The sequence below is a fragment of the Chrysochloris asiatica genome, unplaced genomic scaffold, assembly GCF_000296735.1.
Source record: "Chrysochloris asiatica unplaced genomic scaffold, ChrAsi1.0 scaffold00419, whole genome shotgun sequence".
In the NCBI taxonomy this organism is placed as follows: Eukaryota; Metazoa; Chordata; class Mammalia; order Afrosoricida; family Chrysochloridae; genus Chrysochloris; species Chrysochloris asiatica.
In genome coordinates, this window is record NW_006408937.1 from 1,380,355 (window position 1) to 1,391,973 (window position 11,619).

The 11,619-nt window shown below is 39.3% G+C and overlaps 1 protein-coding gene across 2 annotated transcripts in view; it reads left to right on the top strand.

Annotated features, from left to right (window-relative positions):
• The window catches only part of VAMP7 (vesicle-associated membrane protein 7), a 73,010-nt gene extending 63,601 nt beyond the window's left edge, over positions 1-9,409 (top strand). The window contains exons 7-8 of one of the 2 annotated variants that reach the window (XM_006876848.1): positions 7,260-7,352; positions 9,282-9,350. In XM_006876848.1, coding sequence (XP_006876910.1) covers positions 7,260-7,352; positions 9,282-9,350 — 162 coding nt within the window. Of the gene's footprint in view, positions 1-7,259; positions 7,353-9,281 lie in introns of both variants that reach the window. The other variant, XM_006876849.1, reaches the window with a different exon arrangement.
• The last annotated feature ends 2,210 nt before the right edge of the window (positions 9,410-11,619 follow it).

Sequence of the window (11,619 nt, forward strand, 5' to 3'; positions counted from 1 at the left end):
TAGCCGTTTCTGTATTACCTTTAGCAAAACTTTACTCACTTGAGATATCAAATGGTTAGCCATGGAAAAACTTATGCTCTGCAGCGGAACATTGTCAGATATGGTGGCGGAAGATGAGCCTTTTCAGAAGGCACTCAAAATGCAACTGGGGAAGAGTTGTTTCCTCAAAGTAGAGTTGACCGTGAATTTTGCATGACCAATGACATTAATTGCAGATACTTTTTTTTAGACATCATATTGCTCACCAAATGTAACAGACAGAAATCAAATTGACCACATCTGTGGGACGAGATGGTGAAAAAGTTCAATATCGCCAGACATAACAAAGATGAAGATGAAGGACATTAAATTAAGTTCACAAGAGCCAAAATATGACCTTGAACATATCTCACCTGAATTTAGAGACCATCTCAGGAGCATATTTGATGCTTTAGACAATAATAACCAAAGACCAGAAGAGCTGTAGAGTGGCATCAAAAACTTCATGCAAGAAGAAAGCAAAAGGTCATTGAGAAGACAAGAAAGAATGAAAAGACCAAAATGGATGTCAAAAGAGACTCTGAAACTTGATTTCCAGCATAGAGATGCTAAGTGAATGGAAGAAATGAAGAAGTAAAAGAGCTGAATAGAAAATTGCAAAGGACAACTTGAGAGGAAAAAGTCAAGTATCATAATGAAATGTGCAAAGACCTGGAGTTAGAAACCCAAAAGGGAAGAACACGCTCAACATTCCTCAACCTGAGGGAACTGAAGAAAAAATTCAAGCCTCGACTTACAATACTGAAGGATTCTGTGGGCAAAATATTGAGTGATGCAGAAAGCATCAAAAGCAGAAGGAAGGTATACACAGAGTCACTGCATCAAAATGAAATGATCTATGTTCAACCATTTTTAAAGGTAGCATATGATCAAGAGGTCTGCTGTGGTGTTGTAGGATAAGCACTGGACTGCAGGTCGTTTGAGCTGCAAGGTCAGCAGCTCAAACGCGCCAGCCACTCCTCAGAACCCCTATACAAAATTGCTATTAGTCCAGACCAACTCTATGGCGCTCAACAGCATATAATCAAGAACCAATGGTACCAAAGAAAGAAATCCAAGATGCAATGAAGGTGTTGGCCAAAAACAAGAACCAGAAATTGGCGGACTATAAATCAAAGACTTTCAACAAACTGATGCAGCACTCAGTGTGCTGATTCTTGTATGCCAAGATATTTGGAGGACGGCTACCTGACCAACCAACTGGAAGAGATTCATATCTGTGCCCATTCCAGAGAGGTGACCCAACAAAATGCAGAAATCATCAAACAGTATCATTACTATCACATGCAAGTAAAATTTTGCTGAAGATAATCCAAAGTGACTGCAGCAAGTACATTGACGGGGAACTGTCGGAGGTTCAAGCTGAATTCAGAAGAAGACGTGGAACTAGGGATAACATTGTTGATGCAGAAGGATCTTGACTAAAAACACAGAATACCAGAAGATGTTTACTTGTGCTTTATTGACTATGCAAAGGCTTTTGGCTGTGTGGATCATGACAAGCTATAGATAACATTGAGAAGATTGGGTATTCCAGAACACTTGATTGTGCTCATGAGGAACCTGTACATAGACCATGAGGCAGTCGTTCAAACAGAACTAGGGAATATTAAATTGTTTGGAATCAGGTGTGTGCCAGTGTTGTATTCTTTCGCCATGCTTATTTATTCAATCTGTATGCTGAGCAAATAATCCCCAAAATTGGTTTATATGAAGAAGAGTGTGGCATCAGGATTGGAGGAAGACTCATTAACAACCTATGCGATGCAGATGATACCACCTTGCTTGCTGATAAAGATCAAAGACCAAAGCCTTAAATACGAATTGTACCTCAACATAAAGAAAACAAAAAATCCTCACAACTGGACCAGTAAATAACCTCATGATAAATGGACAAAAGATTTGAGTTGTCTAAGATTTCATTGCTTGGATCTGCCATCAACACTCATTGAGGTGCAACCCATACTTACATTGAGGTGCAATTAAAAGCTATGATCATTGATCATCATCAGTAAGTAGTTTAACTCCTCTTTGCGTTCCGCAAGCAGGTTATATCATCTGTATATTGTTAATGAGTGTTCTTCCTTTCCGGATGCCACATTTCCATATAATCCAGCTCCTCAGATTATTTGCTCAGTGTTCCCTTGTTCTTTGCCTCTTGGTCTATGTACAGGTCTCTCATGAGCCCAATTAAGTGTTCTGGAATACTCATTCTCCGCAATGCTGTCATAGCTTGTCGTGAGCCACACAATTGAAAGCCTTTGCATAGTCAACAAAGCACAGATAAAAATCTTTCTGGTATTCTCTGCTTTCAGCCAAGATCCATCTGATGCCAGCAATGATATCCCTCATTTCACATCCTAGTCTTAATTTGACTTGAACCTCTGGCAGTTTTCTGTCAATGTTGGTTTGTAGCTGTTTTTGAATTATCTTAAGCAAAATTTTACTTGCATGTGATATTAATGATGTTGTTTGATGATTTCCGCATTCTGTTAGGTCACATCTCTTTGGAATGATCACAGATATGGATCTCTTTCAGTCAGTTGGCCAGACTTTTACCTCCTCGTTTCTTTCATTTGTTGTAGCATCTCTGCACTGGAGAGCAAGTTTCAGAGTCTTTTCTGACATCCATTTTGGTCTTTTCCTTTTTTCTTGTCTTCTTAATGACCTTATACTGTCTGCCTGTATGATATTCTTCATGTTCTTCAGGTTCAACTCTTTACTGTCTAATGCATCATATATTTCTTGAGATGAACTGTAAATTCAGGTGGGATGTGTTCAAGGTTTTGCATTTTGGCTCTAGTGGACTTGTTTCAATTTTCTTCAGCTTCACCCTAAACTTGCATATGAGCAATTGATGGTCTGTTCCACAGTTTGTTCCTGGCCTTATTTTAAGTAATGATATGGAGCTTTTTCACCATCTCTTGCCACAGATGTAGTCAGTTTGATTTCTGTATATTCCATCTGTTGAGGTCCATTTGTGTAGTCATCTTTTATGTCATTTTTTTTTCTTTTATGTTATTTTTTAAAGGTATTTGCAACGAAGAAGTCATTGGTTTTGCAAAATTCTATCGTGCAAGCTCCAGCATCATTTCTGTCAGCAAGGCCTTGTTTTCTAAATACTGATCTTTCCTCTTTGTTTCCAACCTTTGCATTCCAATTGCCAGTAGTTATCAATACAATACACCTTGACTTCAAGTTTGATCAGTTTGAGACTGAAGAAGTTAGTATAATTCTTCAATTTTGTCATCACTTGCTTTAGTGGTTGGTGCATGAATATGAATAATAGTTATATTAACTGGTCTTCCTTGTAGGCATATCCTACCGCAGACAGCGTTTCACTTTAAGACAGATCTTGATGTTCTTTTTAATGATGAATGTGATGTCATCCCTCCTCAACTTGTCATTCCCAGAATAGTATACCATGTGATTGTCAGATTCAAAATGGCCAGTCCATTCCAACACATTAATCCCTAGGATATCGTATTTCCTTTTTGACATTTACCAATTTTCCTAAATTCATACTTCGTACATCCCATGTTCCAATTATTAATGGATGTTTACAGCTGTTTCTCTTCATTTTGAGCTGTGCCCCTTCATCAAATGAAGGCCCCGAAGACTTTACTCCGTTTGCATCATCGCAGTCCAACTCTACTTTGAGTAGCCAGCTCTTCCCCGGTTGCATTTTGAGGCCTTCCAACCAGAGGGAATCATCTTCTGCCACTATATCTGACAATATTCTGGTGCTCGTCATCAGAATATTGATGCTTTCTGACAGTATTCCATTGTTATTCATAAAGTTTTCAGAAGTATTCTGTCTCACCTTCTTCCTAGTCGTGTCTTTTTTCTGGAAGCTCAGCTGAAACCCATCCACTGTGGATGACCCTGCTGGTATTTAAAATATCTGTAGCATAGCTTCCAACATCTCAGCAACATGCAAGCCACCACAGTATGACAAACTGACTGATGAGTGTTGGTTGGTAAATATGATCTAGGAACTTAACTAAATAGTTGCACATAGTAGAGACCATTCAGTTCCTCACACTTGGAGCCACATCATGTGGCTGCCATAACAAATTACCACAAACTAGGTCACTTAAAACAACAGAAATGTATTCCCTCACAGTTCTTGGGACAAGAAGTCCCAAATCAGTGTGTCAGCAGGATCCTGGTATCTCTGAAGGCTCTAGGGGATCATCCTTGTCCTCATTCCTGCTTCCATCTTCACATCACCTTCACATACAAATCTTCTGCATGTAGTGAAATCGCCCTTTATCCCTCTCCTGTAAGGATGTTTGTAATGGCATTTAGCATTCACCTACATAACCCAAAATGAGTTCCTTATAGCAACATCCTTAATCACATCTTTAAAGACCCTTTTTCTGTATAAGTTCACATTCACAAGTTCCAGGAATGAGGACAAGGACATAATTTGGAGGCCACCATTTATTCCACTATGGAAGTAATAGACTCACAGATCCCCTGGGGCTCCCTACAGGAACATGGATTGAAGGTGAAGTCAGCCTGAACAACTTGCCTTTGACATTCTCACAGGAATTTCAAAGATACATTGTTTTCTTGTTTCCTGCCCCCTTTTTTCTCCCCCTCCACCCAGTATCACCACCACCACCACCACACACCGCACAGCCCCAGGGAATGCTTTGTGAAGGTTTAATAGTTGTTATTTATAGTCTAGGAGCTCTGGTAGCATAGTGTTTACGAATCGGGCTGCAAACCGCAAGGTCAGCGGTTCGAAACTACCAGCTGCTCCGCGGGAGAAAGATGAGGCTTTCTGCTTCCATAAAGATTTACAGCCTCGGAAGCCCTGTACAGGGTCGCTATGAGTCGGAACCAACTCCATGGCACATAGCAACATAACATTTATAGTCTAATTGGTATGAACAGGTGATTTTTCAGTGTTCAAATATTGATTTGATTCTTAATTCTTCTGTTTTGATTGTATTCTGCCCTCCAACTTCTGGTGGTGGTGGGTGTGCCATGGAGTAGGTTCCAACTAATAGCGGCCCTGTATAAGGTTTCCGAGGCTGTAAATCTTTATGGAAGCAGAAAGCTTCATCTTTCTCTTGCGGAACTGCTGGTAGTTTCAAACCGTTGACCTTGCGGTTTGCAGTCTGATTTGTAACCACTATGCTACCAGAGCTCTCATTGCTAGTATATGATGAATCAGCACCAGCTCCATAGTTGCTGTTAAGTGCTGCTGAGTCGGTTTCGACTCATAGCAACCTTTTATAGGGTTTCTGAGACTGTAAATCTTTGCGGGAGCAGAACGCCTCATCTGTCTCCTCTTGTGGTTCGCAATCCAGTGCATATCTTATGGAGCCTACACTCCCCAGGTACATAGTAGACACTTGTTAAATATTTATTGGTTAGTTGTTGGCTGTATAAATCAATCCTGGATTTGCTTGCTCAGTTTGCCATGTAGCTTAGGGTTCTTTCATAATCTCCATCTTAGAATTTACGGTCTGTTTTCTAGGAAAATTTTCAAGCTGTTCCCACAGAATCTACTTGCAGCTATTTATGCTTTATCTATAAACAGTATATAAAATAACATATATAGTTATGTGCTATTTGTAGATTTTTTTAAAGTATGCTAGTAAGTTTTAAAAAAATATTTTGTGGAATACTGTGCTCTATTCTTAATTTTTCCTTTTCATGTTAACTCATGTGACTTATTCAAAGTGTGTATTTAGGGCTAGATTGTAGTCAATTTGAGTATTTAGTGTATACTCACATAGCAGTTAGATTCATGTTCAATTTTTTCTTTGTTAAGTAATACCTTTATCCCCACTTTCACGTAGTATCTTGGTGGTCTGCATCAAGTGAAAACCCTGGGGTCAGACTTCCTTTCAAGAGTCCTGGTGTGGCACTGTAGGATAAGCACTGGACTGCTAACCACGAGGTTGGCAGGTCAAACCCACCAGCTGTTCCTTGGAAACCCTATACAGGGTCGCTATGAGTTTGAACTGATGCAAGAACAATTAACACCAACAATGACTCCATTGAATGTACTTGTGAAGGTGGTAGCTGGAGATGAATATACTTAAGGGGTTGTTTTTTGGTTTGGTTTGTTTTTAAATAATTTAGTTAGATAGAATATGCATATAGAAAAAGCCATCCACCACAAGTGTATGTTAAGTTCCATCTAGTCAGTTCCGACTCATAGCAACCCTGTATAGGGTTTCCGAGGAGCAGCGGGTGGGTTTGAACCGCCGACCTTGTGGTTCAAACTGACCTTGTGGTCTAGTGCTTACCCTACAGTGCCGTAGAATATACATATAGAAAGTGTATATAGCTTTATGTATTTTAACAAAGTGAACATGCCTATCTTATTCTGTGTTCTTCTGAGGAATAGACCCAGTAATGTATATGTATACGTTTAATTAGAGAAATTTACTTCAAGGAAATGGCTCACACAGTTGTGGGATCTGGTAAGTCCCAAATCTGTGGGTTAGAGGCAGCCTTAAGACCTCTGCTGACTCAAATGGTTACAGTGGTTGGAAAATCCAAAATCTGCAGGTCATGCTGCAAGCCAGAGAATTCTGCAGGCTTCTATCCCAAGATCTGGAAGTCAGGTCAGTACAAAGAGTGCAGTGTTAAGAGAGGGAGATTTCTATGCTGGAGGCAGGCCACACCCTCAAGAAAACTCCATGGTCAATTGATTGACTGATCACATCAAATCACAGCATGGAGGTGAATGTCTGCAAAACAGAGAATCATAGCCTAGTCAAGTTGATGCATAACACTGTCCATGGACCCAACACTCATATTAAAATCAGAACATGACCAGTACCCCAGAACATGACCAATACTCCCCTCCTCTAGTCACTGATCGCCTATAAGGATTATCACTAGACTGACTTCTCCCACCGGGTTCTAAAAATAAGTACTCGGTTTGTGTCTACCTTCTTTTGCTCACAATTATGTTTCTGAGATTCTTCTGCATTGTTGTGTGTAGTGGCAGAGTGTTAATTCTCAGTGCTATTTAGTATTCCATTTTAGTGAATACAGTTGATGCATATTTATATAGTTTTTAGTTTTAAGGTATGGTGAATAGTTCTGTGAGAAACATTTTTGTATATGTCTTTTGGTGAATTGGTATATACATTTCGGGTAGATATACCTAGGAGTGAAATTACTGAGCAACAAAGGAGTGTTGCCAGGGATTAAGCAATTCATTCATTTTTTTTTCTCCCCCCTAGTCTGTCACCTTCAAAACAACCAGCAGAAATCTTGCCCGAGCCATGTGTATGAAGAATCTGAAGCTCACTGTTATCATCATCATTGTATCAATTGTAAGTGTGTATGGCTGGGTCAAGCTACCTTTTCTTCCCATCCTCTTTGTAACAGGCAGAAGACACCCTTGCTCAGGATCGTAGATGACACATTCGAGGCTCTTTGGGAAGCTAGAGTTCTGTTAAATTCAGAGTTTATTTGTGGATTACTTATTATATGATGAGCACTGCTCTAAATGCAGTATCAATCTTTGCCAATATATCTGCTGTTCAGCTTGAAAAATTCTTTTAAATTTTCGATGTACATTAGTCAACTTTTTATCACATTGATAAGCTGTAAGTTAGTTGAAGATCTTTGTGTGTGAGCTATGAGTAATATAACCTATACATTCATACCCAGATTTTTGTGTAAATAACCCATCCTCAACATTTGTAGGGAAGTAAGACAAAACACTTTGCCTACTTTTGGAGGAGGGGCATGAAATTTATTAACTATATTTTTCCCTAGGGTATCAGGTACTTTTTTTTTTTTTTTTATTCCCCAAAAATTGTAGTTTAAGCTAAAAGAAAATGACAAAATTTTATTTTAGCACATGTGAACCTAATATTCACTACCTCAGATGAATGTTTAATGATTAAAATGTTTAATGCTTGAATGAAATAATGTGAGCAAGTATATACTATTTACAACTTTGCAGTCTACAATTATAATTTGAGGAGTCCTGGTGTGGCACTGTAGGATGAAGCACTGGACCGCAATGTCGGTTTGAACCTCAAGGTCGGTGTTTTCAACTCACCAGCCGCTCCTTGGAAACCCTGTACAGGGTCGCTATGAGTCAGAACCGACTCGACAGTACTTCCCAACAACAACAACAACTGCAATACTAGAATTGAAAAAGCAGCCACACTATAATAGAACCAGCATCATCAGTTTTTCTTTGATTTTGGTAAACATAATTATTGTTGCATCAGCCACTGAAATTCCTGCTTATATATAGCACACATGCAGAGTCCCGAGTCATACCTCTAATAATGACAAATTGAGCTACATATAAAATGTCCCCTTCAGATGGGCAACTTGGACATTGGCTACCCAGAATGGGGGGCTACAGAGGCAAGAAGTGACTGGCTTTCAAGAGGGAACCTAGATCCAGAGGGCATGGAGGAAGGTAGAATTTCCACTGAGTAGTATCCAGTCTGTCTAGGCAGGGCTGATGAAAGGAAATGTGGATAGGTCTCTTGTGATACAATAGTGAATCATTGTTATCAGGACTGATTGTGAGGATTGGAAATGTAAAGGTAGACGTTTTGTAGCAAGGAGGGGAGTGATTGACTTTGCAGTCTAGGAGTGGAGGTCCCTGGACCATGAATGGAGAAGAATGGAGAGCGGGACCCTACCCAGAGAAGCAGTGACGTGAGAGATGGAGGCAGAGATGATGACGTGGAGAGATGGAGCAGCTGGGGACTTTAGACCCAAAAAGGGAGAGGGGCTGTGTACTGACGACCGGGGGGCAGGCTTACAGGGCATACCCTTTGGTTGATGGATGATGTATGGAAGGGATTGTAACCATGGCAAGGAAACGATATATGACGGGATCAATGTGAAGCTAACGTCCTCCCATGTAAAGTATCACGTGGTGGTGGTTATGTGCCGTGGAGTCGGTTCCAACTCATAGCGACCCTGCACAGGGTTTCCGAGGCTGTAAATCTTTACGGGAGCAGAAAGCCCCTCATCTTTCTCCCGCGGAACAGCTGGTAGTTTCAAACTGCTGACCTTGAGGTTCGCAGCCCGATTCGTAACCACTATGCTACCAGAGCTATCACATAATTCACAATAAAACATTTAGGAAAAAAGTCCCTTCCAACCAGTTAGCAGTAAAGTCATAGTTTGAAGGAACCTAGTGGTAATGGGTAATCGTTATGAGTGTTAGTGATGTGTCAATTAGAGTTGTTCACATACTCTCTCTTCTGCCTCCTCCCTCCTTCCAGGTTTTCATCTATGTCATTGTGTCTCTTGCCTGTGGTGGATTTACATGGCCAACCTGTGTGAAAAAATAAAGAAAAAGTTATTAACCCAGAACAGGCGAGAACAAGGAGTTAAAAGTCACCCATTGACTCAAGCCATTCGCTGCTGGCAGGTGGATCTGTCAGTATCTTCAGCCCTCTTCTCACTTCTTAATTGTTTTTATCTGTTCTATGCCTCCAGATTTCTCTGTATCCCATCAGCCAGTTTATCCCAGTGCACTTCAGATTGAACCGTCATTGTAGAAGGAGCCTTAAAAAGGCTTTTGTTTCTTTCTTTGGTTTGTCTACTTACAGAAACATTTTTGTTTTTAATTGTACAGAATTATCAACAAGGTGAAAACAACCAGTCTTATGAGCTGTCTTCTAAAGCTAAAGAGGAATTTGTTTGTGCACGTAAACGTATTCAGGAGACATGTAGTATTGCTAACATCTCATTTTGATGTCTTTTGTTATTGAAGAGTTTTAGGTGCTTCGAACGGTATAAATGGAGAGTAGTTGGTACTTGGAGAAATGGAATTAGATCACTGGTACTGCTTGTTTCTAGGTGCCAAGGCTGGTAATAAAGTATTAAATATTTTATTTCAGTCAGATAGGGAACATTTTGCTAGCCCATTTAGAAGCACATACAATTATCCGTGTCCTCCTTTTGGGAATAAAGTTCAATGTGCTGATCATTCGCAATACAATAAATGGTTGTATAATGGAAGATTATGGTTTAGTTATTGTTGAAGATTGTGTTTTTTACTCATATTCCTTTTTATTCTATAGCTGTTTAGGGCAACTGTATCGTTCATAGAATGGATAGCAGATGGGGTAAGGAGGCAAATTTCTTTGGCTCTCTAAAGAAAGAGAAGCACAGCAGATGTGCTCACATTTAGCTGTATGAAGTCAGGTAGTATGGGAATTGGTTTTCCGCTTGAGGAGAAGCCTGAACTCAATAGGTAACTTGACTGCTATTGAATAAAATGAGGGGGTTTCAAAACATTTGTGGAAAAACACCATTATCTTTCTATTCCATTTTCCCACAAACTTCTTGAAGCCCCTTATAGTTTAAGCAAAGTAAGACGGTCTTTAATTGACCTATTTTTGGAGAATTCTTTTGTGAAACATGAGAGGAAAGAGTATGATATATAGGAACAATCTGAAATAGTTTCAATAACATTCATTTAACTGCGGCGTAAGAAAACTAGTCTATAATCATACTGCTTAGGCTCCTATCATTCGTATCCGTTAGATGCATATGTTTTTGGTGTGTATTTGAAAGGAAGACATTTGGTGTCCTGTATCTGTTTGTGTTTATTTATCAGTAAGTGCCATTAAATGAAAAGTTTATTACATTTGACCTTTTTCCCAATGAAAGAACAAATTAATGTCTAGAACCTAGCTGCTGTTTAGCCTAGTCATGTGCCTTGAATATAGATGTATCACATAACCTGGCTCATGGTGCGTATCCTTCCATCTAAACCTCTGAATTCATGCTACCTGATTCATTTATTTCAAAAATGTCTTAGGGCCACTAGAATTCCTTTCCTGTTGAACATGCTGAGCACATTTTCCTGAGCCCCCTTAGCAGCACTAACACATTTGAGTTGTTTTGGGAAAGTCTTTGGCACTCGTGAATAATTTCACATGTCTTTAATCCATAGAAAAAGCCTTCAAGTTTATTTCCCTTTCTTATACACACCTGAGTAAAATGGATATGCATGTTTTAGAAAGTAATTACTTAACTGTTTCTTGTTCTATTTATGTATAAGAATGCTTTGGAAAGCACATTTTTTGGTTTTAAGTAATGCACAAACTGAAGACATAATAAAATTTCAGAATAATACAGTGATTTGCATGTTCAAAAGTTCTTCCTGGAATCCAATATGTTCTGATGACATTTGGTCATAGTTTCAGAATAAAATGATTTTACTTATTCTGAAAATACACTAAAAAGTATAACCTGAAACCTTTCAATAGAGATCTATAGCACAGTGTCAGGCTGTGATTTCTTTGAAATCAAAAGACGCAAGTGAATAAAGAACAATAGATGTAGGCCATGCTGAAATGGAAAGATTTAGAAATGACCACATACAACCTCCCTCCAGAGCTGTCATCCTGAGACATTGGTTTAGACAAAACAAAAAAGAACTCCAGGGATTGCTGTTCAAGTCAACAAAACTCTGAAAAATCGTTCTAAGTTTCTGAAGGATGGCTCAAAGCAGCAGAGAACAATTTGTTACAGCAAACAGAAAAAAAAATATCCGAGAAAAAGTATTCACTAAACCAATAACCAGTCATGTGGGACCTTTTACCCTGA